This window comes from Diprion similis, chromosome 10 (assembly GCF_021155765.1).
Source record: "Diprion similis isolate iyDipSimi1 chromosome 10, iyDipSimi1.1, whole genome shotgun sequence".
NCBI lineage: Eukaryota > Metazoa > Arthropoda > Insecta > Hymenoptera > Diprionidae > Diprion > Diprion similis.
In genome coordinates, this window is record NC_060114.1 from 22,489,845 (window position 1) to 22,501,123 (window position 11,279).

The following is an 11,279-nucleotide window of genomic DNA, read 5'->3' on the forward strand; positions in this document are numbered from 1 at the left end:
CAGAGACCTAGCAAAATGGCGCCAAATTCAAACGAACGTTTGGAAAAACCGATGGTCATTCCAACGAAATAGGGTAAGCTTTGAATTACTCTTTACTTGCTCCTAATTATTTTATCGAATCAACCCCTGTACCTGTAACTCCACAGAAACTCACATTGAGTAAATAGATTTAACGAAATTAGAAAAATATCTTTCATACCGGACAATAATCCATTACCATCTAAGAATGCGTAAGCAGGTTCCTGTGTAGATTATCTATTCGGTTGCTATCTAGCCGCAGACCTCACAAGGGTTCTTCGGTAGGTAATCTGAATTTATCAATATTATGCTGAAAGCATTGGACTTGAGTCTTGATATGCTTAAACAAGCAGCAAACCGAATATTGTTAAGTGGCAATGTATTTTCCAAATGATGTCACTTTCCATGATCTAGGGTGCGACTACATACAATCGACGAGCTGTATATCTGTATACGTATCTATCTACAATTACAATTCATGAAAAGTTTTTATTTCTGCATAATGCTCACCATAAATATGTAACCACTGTACACAATTGATGTGAAATAGCTCCAAGGGCTCGACGTGCTTCCCATATACAGAAGGGATAAATAAATTACCAGTAACAGTAATGTTAACAGTGATGCATCAAATAATGATCATGTATCACATAAAACTTCATGGTATTTCAAAAATCAGACAATGTTTACATTAAATCCATACCACTATATTCTATTATGTATGAGTACATTCATTATATACGTTGGTGTCAACATACATGTGTACTTGTCAACGCCAAGCATTGGTTCTCTCTATTTTGTCAGCATTTACTTCGTTTCACCGTTGCACCTTTTATTTACCCACTTGAGCTGCCTTTTTTGCTTTAACAAGTTCGACCAGTTCCTATGGATAGAAATGAGTAAACATGTGAAAATGTTGCTTCAAATTATAAGATATTTTGGCACGAGTACGAAACGATACAAGTTTGATTGCTGTTTAGAGGTCCGTGATGTGATATTTTGTACGGTTACCACCTTGACCACTATTCACTTTCATAAAGTTCATCGATCTGTGGTAGGCAATGTATCATATACAGGGTGAGTTTTCTCTGGTGTCCCACTGGGAGGAGCTTGGATGTGCCGAGACTCGTGGAGACATGAGCAGTCTCAGCACATCCATGCTCCTCTCACTGCGACAACAGAAAAAACTCCTCCTGTATATGAACGGTAGCCCAGCGGATAAAGTATTGTTTGCAATTCAAGAGTGACTGGGCCAAAATATCCAAAAAAGTGGCATTTTTTTACAATTAACAATCCATTTACAACCACATACAACAGGAGAAAATTAGTCGCTATAATCGCTGTATAATAATGAGTTGAATCGAGACCAACATTTTTTCCGCATCATATTGTCAATTTCAAGTCTCGAATGATGCTTCGTTTCACCTACATCTAAACCGAATGGACAAGCTATACTGTATTTATTGACTACTGACAAAAAAAAAAGAAAGACAACGAAGGAAAGGTCAATACACTTTCAGGTATACCTTATATCTTCTCATGCACTGCTTTTTCGTTCTGCTGGGTATACAAGCAGCAATGTGATCCCATCTGTCTGGTACGGTTGCTGAATAAGTTTTCAGGGCCTGTTCCAAAAGCTTCTGTTCCACTGGTGTCCAAGACAGAGCTGTATCCTTTTTAACCTCCTTTTCTTTGGCAAAGGTTTCTTCATCTCCGACACTGCAATTCTGTGTTGAGCTGTGGTCAAGGATTCTGGTACTAGAATTACCATTTGTTAACGGATTGTCATGGCGCTCGGTAACTGGTGGCATTCTATCATCAATACCATCCTTGCCCTTCTTTTCAGCAATAAAGTTATCAAAAGCCTTTTTATTGGCTTGATCTTTGAGGCTAGACTTACTGAAATCAGTTGTCTGCAGGTCTTTGGCTTTAGCCAACACCTCTTTAGCAGTTCGAGTTACATTTGAAGATGCATTACAGTGTTGATTAATAAAGTTAGCGACAACATCCCATCGTTGGTTGGTACCAGCTGGAAATAAATTCACAGCCTTGATCAGTAGCTGAAGGTCATTTTCAGTCCAGAGGACTGTGGTAGATTTGGCATTTCTCTCAGGGGTGCAACTTTTTCTGTCATTAATTTCTACCCCAGCCCGGCGTTCTTCCTCGATTTTGCGCTCTGTCTCCTCAACAACTTCGAGGAATCCCTTCCGACCTTCACTTTGTAACTTTTTCGTAACTTCCTCCAGCCTTGCAAGCTTAAACAGCTCGCAAATCTTTTCAACGCTTTCCATATGCTTGAGACTTTCACTAGGGTCACTAGTATAATAATCATTTCCCTTGCAGAGGTCCCGGATTGCCTTTCGTTCACGACGAAGGGCTTTCTTCTGTGCCTCGCGTTCTTGCTTCAAAGCATCGTTACGTGCCTTTTCCTCGGACTGCTTCCTCTCACTTTCGAGACGTTCCCGTTCTGCTACTTCTCTCAACTGTCGTTCTTCTTCGAGTTGTCTTGCTCTAGCCGCTTCCTGTTTAGCCCGCTTCGCAGCCGTCTTTCTCTCCTTGTCATCTCGCTGAAACTTCTTTATTCGGGGGTCTAAACTATAGGCGGTATCGACCAACGAACGAATTCGGGTCATTTCTTCTTTCTTTCGCTTCGCCCGTGTGGCCTTGTTTTTTTTTTCTATCCACTTTCGCATGTCTCGGCTGAAGTTAAAATACAAACCATGAGTCATGTATGGTGATACATATAACAAACCGATAAATGGTAATCGAATTTTTTATCGATGCCGCTATAGTTTTGCATCGTACCAAGGACCCAAGGGAGTTTCGTGTTAAACCGGATGGTACAGAGCAAGGCTATTCTGCCAAACCACAATGAAAGAAAAAAGGGTGGAGGTTTGAATGTCAGGAAGCGACCCATGCACATAAACACAATTCAAATTGGGTGGCAGCAGTGCCGTGTACGGTTGGGTAATCTCTAGTCCTGCATTAATTCGATGGATTTGAGTATCTTGGCTGGGGTATCTATCTGCAAGGTTTCTAATGCAACTCCAGGGAGAGGAAAGAAGGATTGGTACTAGATTCGCAACACAAAGCACTACACTCCTCACAATGTTAGAACCAGCGGTAAACCGCAAACGACTAATTCCAAGTTAAAAATTAGTGGCAACCCGTTATATTTATGGCACATGTCAAAATTAACATCATCTTTTTAAAATGTTTATATCACAATATGTATGCATCATCTGTCTGGTCTAACAGCACAAATACCCTAGATGGTAAGAATGTGTAGTCTGTAAGTTCACCAGGGCGTTTTGCGTACATGCATGCTTGCGAGCGCTTCCTCCCCACTCGTATACCTCAACGGGTGTTCAAACATTGACTAGTAATGAGTGTAAAAAGAAAAAATAGAACTACCCTTGGGCTCGCTCGGGACCTGCCAAATTTGTCATGCCGATTGCATGGTGTAAGGAGTCGCAAATAAATTTTCTCAGAAGATGTCAAAGTTAGAGGTTCTTACTCTTGACCGCTTTCTTTGTCCTCTTCGTCAAGGTACGAGTATTCACGCCAAGACTCAAATTCATACCAAAATGAATAGAAACGTTCAACTTTTTCTCTAGGCGTGTCTGGACCTCCGAGTTGTGGCACTGGTTTCTTTTCTGACCACCTTGAATTATCCTGAAACGCTTTTCCCATAACCTGTAAAAAGAAAATCTGAGTTCTTGAATAATGTAACATTAGTCTGACTTGCGAATAATTTATGAGCAAAAAAGTCCATGCTAAAGACATTGAATAATGTCAACTGCATACCAACTCCTTTCGTGTACCTCATAAAAATTATTTTTAGCGTCCTTCTCCTCTGGGATATCGTCATTGAAACGGGGATCAATGCTATCGTAACTTCGTCTCTTTACAGGATTCCCTAACATTTCCCAGGCACGAGTTATGCAGGTAAAATAATCATCGTCTCTACGAATCTCCTCACCTATCGCTTTACGTTTGTCTGGATGGTGTTTCAAAATTTTCTGTTTATCTGTAATGGAATCGTATATTACAAAGATGTTGGGCAAAAAGGGGCTATACTAACTGAAGAAATTAATGTCCCACATAAATACACGCCTGTACAAGGTCATTTTGTGGAAAATCCCCGAAGGGAATGTAGCCTTCCATTGCCACAAATGGACATACTAACCCGAACTTTGACTTTGAGCAGAAATATTTCTTACGGCATTGTTAAAAATTTTATTAATGACCGCATATGGTATTGATTTTAGGCACTGTCTATAAGGGAATGTGCAATCTGACTGAGCGAGAGCACCAGTTCACATTTGGCTACCGTAAAAAATGTATGTAAGATTAAATTGGCCTGATTGTGAGTGTGACAAACACGTTTATGCTTCATATTGAGCGCGATGATTTTTTTTTTCAGAAAAGTGACCAGAAAAGAGCTAATTATACAGATTTTGTGGTAAGTGATTTTTATTTGTGTAAAGTGCACTAAGACAAATAAATTAGTGAAATATAAGATAATGCTTATTAGAGAATAAAGTTCAAAAACTTTTGAATGATGTTCTTTCAATAGAATATAACTTTTGCAGTGACAAAACGCGAGTTTGCACGATTTTTGAACAGTGTGGTAGAACTACGTCGGTGCATGCGCATAATTGAAATGTTATATTTTCCACAACAGGGCTTTCTTTGGTGCAAGCGCGGTTTCGAACACCTCAATTTTACGAATTGTCATAAAGCGTAAGTTGTCTAACCCGAAGTTATCGTGCTGAGTGGCATCTTTGGTGCTTCTCGAGTGAAGCTTTCCTTCACAAGTGTTGCAAAAATACTATGTGTTACACATACGAAAAGGCAATATGTGACTCGTACTATTGCAGCACTCGCCTTTGATTTGTGGAGCCAACTTTACACTCGTATTTGTGTCAATGGAGCTCGTTAGTATCACTCATTGTCCAAATTTGTAACACAGTATTTTAATTTTCAAAGCCCCGCCATAAAAAAAATTTGATTTTTTCGTATCTCAGTTACACTGCCACAAGTTTTGACTTTGAAATATTGATAATGCAGAAAATTGAAGTTTTTTGAGCTATGAAACTCTCTCTTTTAGCTAAGATTTCTAACTTTTACGCCTCTCGCAAACAAACATAAAATGCTTTATACTCGAAGCTGTGAATATATGTACAAAAGGAGTGTGTCGACATAAAATAAAATAAAAATCTAAGATCGAATGTACGTAACAAGTACGTAAAAAGTCACCTTACTTTTTTAACAAAATTCGTATGCGACTGTTCGATCACAGTACGATAGAGGCTTGAGAATCTTTACTACTTACCAGTTAATGTTAGAACTATGCGATACTTCCTCTTGTCTATGCAGGGAAAACAAAATCAGCATTAACAAAATTATATCTATCAACCTACAGGCTCGCTTAATGTCATCTTCCGTAGCTCGGTGTCTGAGATCTGCCATTCCTAGGACGGCATAATGATCCTGTTCTTTCCATTCTTTAGGATCCAGCGATCGCAAATATTCCAAGTCATCTTCAAATTTATACTCAGTCGTATCCTCATCGTCGAAGGACTCGGAATCCTGGGCTGACAACAGATCGTTTCGCTTGAACGAACCATCCAGTTTGGTATGAGATACCAAGAAAAGAAAGACTGGCCCCACAGCCTCCACAGATATTGTCTCGAGAGCTGTGAAACAAGACCAATATCATTTTACCAGACCATTCAAGCATTTTTCAACGCGACACAGAAATGCCTGAACGATTATGTACAGTTTGGTTTTTCAAATATACCTAGATTCATGTGTCGCACTAATTTGAAACTACATAGAGTGAGGACCAAGATATACGGTTCAAGAATATAACTAAAAGCAAAAATTCTTTTGACATTTGTGAGTGCTAAGAAATTATTGAAAACAATTATAGTTCAATAACTTAGTAAAGCGGTCGAAGTATCATCCATCTGTCATAACGCCGTTTCTCCTTAATAACGAGAAACTATACTCTGCTCGCTATAGGAAACTTTATTAGAATGTACGCGATGATTTATTTTAGAGTCTGGGGAAATCTGACCGACCTAAGTTAACCTCTCATGTCAGAGAGTATCGTAACTTATCCACACTTAAAACTATAATTATAGGATTGTTTTTGAACGTTAAGTCATGAAGATATTACGTGATATCGTGCTAAGGACAATACAATCTCCGGATTCTGGAAGCTCCATAATTTCAAGGAAACCGAAATCGAACTGTCGACGAATAGACCACGGAGATTTATGTGGACCCGCGGTCCTCGCGGCGATTAGATTTCAAGGCAGATTCTTCGTGAGAAAAAAAGACGCTAAAATTACTTCAGTTACGAACAAGCACGGAGTACGGGGCTCAGCTATGAAAGGTAGAGAGAGCGCACGACAGTCTAAAGGACGGTTTAAAATGTCCGCTACCGTAACCATGACCGTTTCATGAATCATGTGGTCCCATATAGGGCCGTATCGCCGGAATCCAGAATCAAAGAGTATAAGACTCTTTGTCCAGAATGACGAAACGGAACGCAGACAAAATCTAGTGGATTTCCGAGTCCGTTCCTAGACTCGAAATAAAATAATAAACGAATGACGGAGCGGGGTGGATTTATATTTGTGCTATTCGGCTCCTTCAGTCTGTTTAGATGAAGATTCTGTATTATTATATATAATCTATCTAATTAGCTTTTATGTTAGATTAAATTATGTAACTATAATTTATTATTTCACAAAATAAAAGTCAACCCTCCGGCACTCTGTGCCGGAATTCGGATGCATGGAAGCAGGGAAAATGCAGTTAGACGGAACGGAACACGGAACTTGTCGTATTCACCTACGTATGCAACAAGTGTAATTGTAAACATACTGATGGGATGGCATTCATTAGCACTCATGTTATATATAAATTATCACTCATATCTGAGTTAGTTTAATGGTAGTGTAGTGCGGAAGTTTGAAAATACGAATACCATGCGGGCATTCATAACCGTTTATTGTAGTGGTATACCACTTATCGTAAGCGCTCGCATGGATTAGTAATTTCAAACTCCTGCAGTGCACTGCAGTGCACTACCACTGCCCCTACCACTACACTACTAACGTACTAAGTCAATTGTGAATGATACTTAAGTTCTACGACACTCATGATTAATAATCCTACTGTGTATAACCTCTTCTTTCGTATTTATATATATACTACTCCTGCAAACTCCGTAAACAGAATGTTATAATATGTGGATACTGGACGGAACCACCATTCCGTAAACATAGTAGTTATATGGCTTTGCCACGTATACAATTCATATCGCCTTCTTGGAAATCTTATAGAGCTTTATACAGAGTTGATATTGTTATATTTCGTTTCCAGAATGTTTAATGCTTCAATAATAATCCATTTATCATTATGGTGTATGGATTGACCTTTGATTACTTCCCCCTAAAGAATCATCCTGTGAGTCACTTTACCTTCGGTATTGTATTTCAATACCATGAGTATTATGTAATCAACGGAACACAATAATATTTTGAGTAGCTTTATTTCATAACGCAGGTATCCAATTCCGAGCGGGTGTTATCGTGGCGTGAGAATACATGGTGTGCCTAGGAATACAGCTTCTTTCTCCAAAAAAGTATCCCTCTCGCGCTGGACTGGACTTAAGAAAGATGTGTAACAACGGTTTCAAAATATCCTAAATCGGGGGCGATTAATTGTTGTAACATTGAATCTGCATGAGGAAAAATGAACGGGGCTTTAAATCACACCGCTACTATACATGATTGCATTGCCGAGAGGGGTAGCGTTCGCCTGAAAAATAGTTCCTTTACAATATAGGGATTTCTTTAGACAATCGGTATACATCTCACTTAAAGGCTATGACCTCGAAGAAAGGGACGTGTCTTAAGAGTTCTAGGCACACCATGTATACTCGCACCACGGGTGTTACCGCGTCGGATCGCGTATTTGGTGAACCAGATTTACTGACTGAAATTACTGACTGTGCGTCTAACTGTGCTTTCACGATCGAACCTAGTATCTAGCATCTGAAAATCGTCATAGCAGCTCCGCGTGTACAGAAAATGCAGTGGAAGAGTGAGAAAGAGAGGTATATGTTGATTACAATCTGGCCTTCTCGCTCTCTACATGATTAGCCGATACGTTTCCTCTCTGCTAATCGAATGCAGAGTGAGAGAGACGGAGTAACCTTGATATACCGTATATCTCTGTCCCTTATAACTTCGGCTGCATATTTCGCGAGGTCAATGGAATGGGTAACTCCCTGCAATAGTATAGGTATGCTTTCATAACGTAAAGGAACCCTTATACGTGCTGAAAGTTTTTATTGCCGACGTAACTGGCGGGGGAGACAAATTAGCTATCACAGAATTAATTCAAAATAGATGAAAAAAAATGGATCCGAAAGTTATTCATTCGGCAATGTTGAAATTACTAGTAAGTGTCAGAAACCTCCTGATCCGGCATAAAAAAATTAAACCCAACGACAAATTGCGACGGTGTGCCGGTGTGCCGGTTCCACCAAAACCTGACAAAATGCTATTAAGGAATTCCAAATGTTGTAACTCTTGAATTCTGTCCGTTGTTCCGTGATCCCTTAATTCGTCGTTGTCATGAATCGGATCATAGCCAAAATATGTGACATTTTACTCGGTCAGTAAAGAATGACTACAGTATCTTCCTAGATCTAACTGTAAGATATACCGCATATTCCGTTTGTAACTTTGGTATCATTGTAGGAATTCGCTGCTCATGAAAACTCGCCCATGATTCTGGATTATATCGGGACTCCGCACCGATTCACACGTTCACCCGTTTTTTCACTGTTCGTATCACGGTGTACGGTGTCTCGCATTTTCGTTAGTTAAACCGGCACCGAGTTAATCTTTCCCAGTATAAATAGTCATCGCCAAAGAAACGAAAAAGCAAACTGGTCTCCCGTTCGTCCAGTGGATCGGCCAGCTTCTTATATTATACATCCGCAAGTCGTGAAAATATCACTGCATATTGTGTATTCGCGTGGGTAAAATCGCCGAGGTTCCATACAACGAGAATCCGCCAAGTTGCGTGAAAAAGAGAAGAGCTTGGAACCACTCCGGACAGCTAACGTGACAAAGTTGGAAAGGACAGAATGGCCGCCGTCGAGTATTATCAGAACGAGAATAACGAGGAAGAGGAAACGACGCCGCCGACGACGATGATACCCGGTGGTGGAGGTGGTCTCGGTTCGAACGCGGTCGGCGGCGTTGGCCAACACCAGCAAGGTCAACAGGCGACCGCCGGTATACCGGGACGTGATGACGAACGAAAGCTTTTCGTTGGCGGCCTGTCGCGTCACACGACCGACAAGGAGCTCCGCGATCATTTCGGTAAGTTCGGCGAGATTGAGAGCATATCTGTGAAGATAGATCCGTATACCGGTGTATCACGTGGCTTCGCATTCATGGTTTTCACCAATCCCAAGACAATTGACAAACTTCTTACATCCGGTGAACACTACATCAACAAGCGAAAGGTTGACCCTAAGCGGGTCAGCAAAAAAGCACAGCATGGCAAGATATTTGTTGGTGGTCTTACCCCAGAAATTACAGACGATGACATAAAGACTTATTTCGGTCAATACGGTACAATCGTCGAACTTCAGGCACCTTTCGACAAGCTTAAGAACCAGCGCAAGGGTTTCTGCTTTGTGACATTTGACTCGCGGGAAGTTGTTTATAAATTACTGAAAACACCCAAGCAGATAATTAATGGAAAGGAGGTAGATGTAAAAAAAGTCAAGGTCAACCCGGAAGCCAGCCGTCAAGGGTTTTGGGGTAATCAGGGATACGGCTATTACGGGGGTGGTTATGGTTACATACCAGAATACGCCAATGGATACCAGGGTGGATATGACGATTCCTACGCCGCCTATGACTACACTGGTTACGAGGGCTATGAGAATGCTGGGTATTCGACACAGGCTAAGCCACGAGGCAACGGGCAGGGGCCGCGCCAGTTCCAGAGACACCAGCCTTATTAGGCATAAGAGGCAACGTGCGAGAAGTCAGCCGAACTGCGGGGCAAAGGCGACATCAAATGCCCTATAAATATTAATCGATATAAGAGTATACTCTCGACAGTGAGCAGGGTTGGATTGTTTTTTTCCAAAGAGACGGATGCAATGGTTCTATTCTCCTTTAGGAGAACCTTGCCAACTTCTTTTTCATCCCTCGCCACATACCCATCCTTGTTCCTATGCAACGGACAGCGTCTACTTCTATACCCGATTGATCCACCTAGAGGAACTAATTATCACCAAGTTCTTTTCATTCACCTAATTATTAAATTAGCCAGGCTGTACTATCAAACATAACGACCGTAAATTCTGTGTAAAAGAGCACAGTGTATAATTTCTTAAGGTATAATTTGATTCAATTTGGAAAAAGAAACCAAGTGAGTTAAAATCGTTTTCAATCAACTAACACTAAATCAATGCCATGGCAAAAGCGCAAGAACCACATGTTGATGTCACTTTGCTCGTGCCCTTGAAACTTTCCATCTGAGAATATAAAACTACCTATTGAAGGCCAAATCAACCCCTCGAAAGCATAGTTTTTAACTCGTCGAATGAATAATATTCACCGAAAAATCAGTCAAGCACTGCAGGGTAACTTGTATAATTAGTTTACGTAACTTAGGTGCTACGGTGGAAAATTGAAATGTTTCGAAAGAAATATGTTTATATATGATATCAAAATTTATGTAAAAATTTTGTCAAAACAAAATAAGGCAAGAGAGGAGAGGGGAAGTAACTGGATTATCTCGCCTGCTAAATAAGCTCCTTGCGTAGGCATTAACAAAAGACAATATATAATTGAAAATATCATGGTATTAAGAAATAGCAGCTCCCAAATAAAGTTGTAGAGTTATGTTAAAGAATGAATTTGATTCACCATATCCGATAACACAATGAGAGAAAAAGAGAAATCGATTTTCGAGTGTGAATGCACATCTCTATCTTGATACTTCTGGATGCTCATGCATATATGTGAATTTGTTGAAACAATCTAAAGTGCACGCACACAAAATGACGGAATATGAATGGGTTACTTCATTCATTTGTTGGTGTACGTACAAGGTGTGCCTCTATTGCTAGGACATATGAGCATGTAATATAAATTAATACTCATTTAGAAATATTTCTCTCTTTCTCTCATTAACTCTCTCTGTAT

At 40.1% G+C, this 11,279-nt stretch overlaps 2 protein-coding genes across 2 annotated transcripts; one reads left to right on the forward strand and one right to left on the reverse strand.

Moving 5' to 3' along the window:
- Positions 1-664: 664 nt before the first annotated feature.
- On the reverse strand, positions 665-6,348 carry LOC124410843 (dnaJ homolog subfamily C member 2). Its single transcript, XM_046889515.1, has 6 exons — positions 6,206-6,348; positions 5,445-5,720; positions 3,843-4,048; positions 3,536-3,714; positions 1,545-2,718; positions 665-901 (listed from the first exon to the last, which is right to left on the reverse strand). The coding sequence occupies exons 1-6, from the start codon at positions 6,252-6,254 to the stop codon at positions 851-853; spliced, it is 1,935 nt and encodes a 644-aa protein (XP_046745471.1). The 5' UTR covers positions 6,255-6,348; the 3' UTR covers positions 665-850.
- Positions 6,349-8,833: 2,485 nt separating this feature from the next.
- Positions 8,834-10,816, forward strand: LOC124410852 (RNA-binding protein squid-like). Its single transcript, XM_046889531.1, has one exon. It carries the CDS (start codon positions 9,197-9,199, stop codon positions 10,085-10,087), a length of 891 nt encoding a protein of 296 aa, XP_046745487.1. The 5' UTR covers positions 8,834-9,196; the 3' UTR covers positions 10,088-10,816.
- The last annotated feature ends 463 nt before the right edge of the window (positions 10,817-11,279 follow it).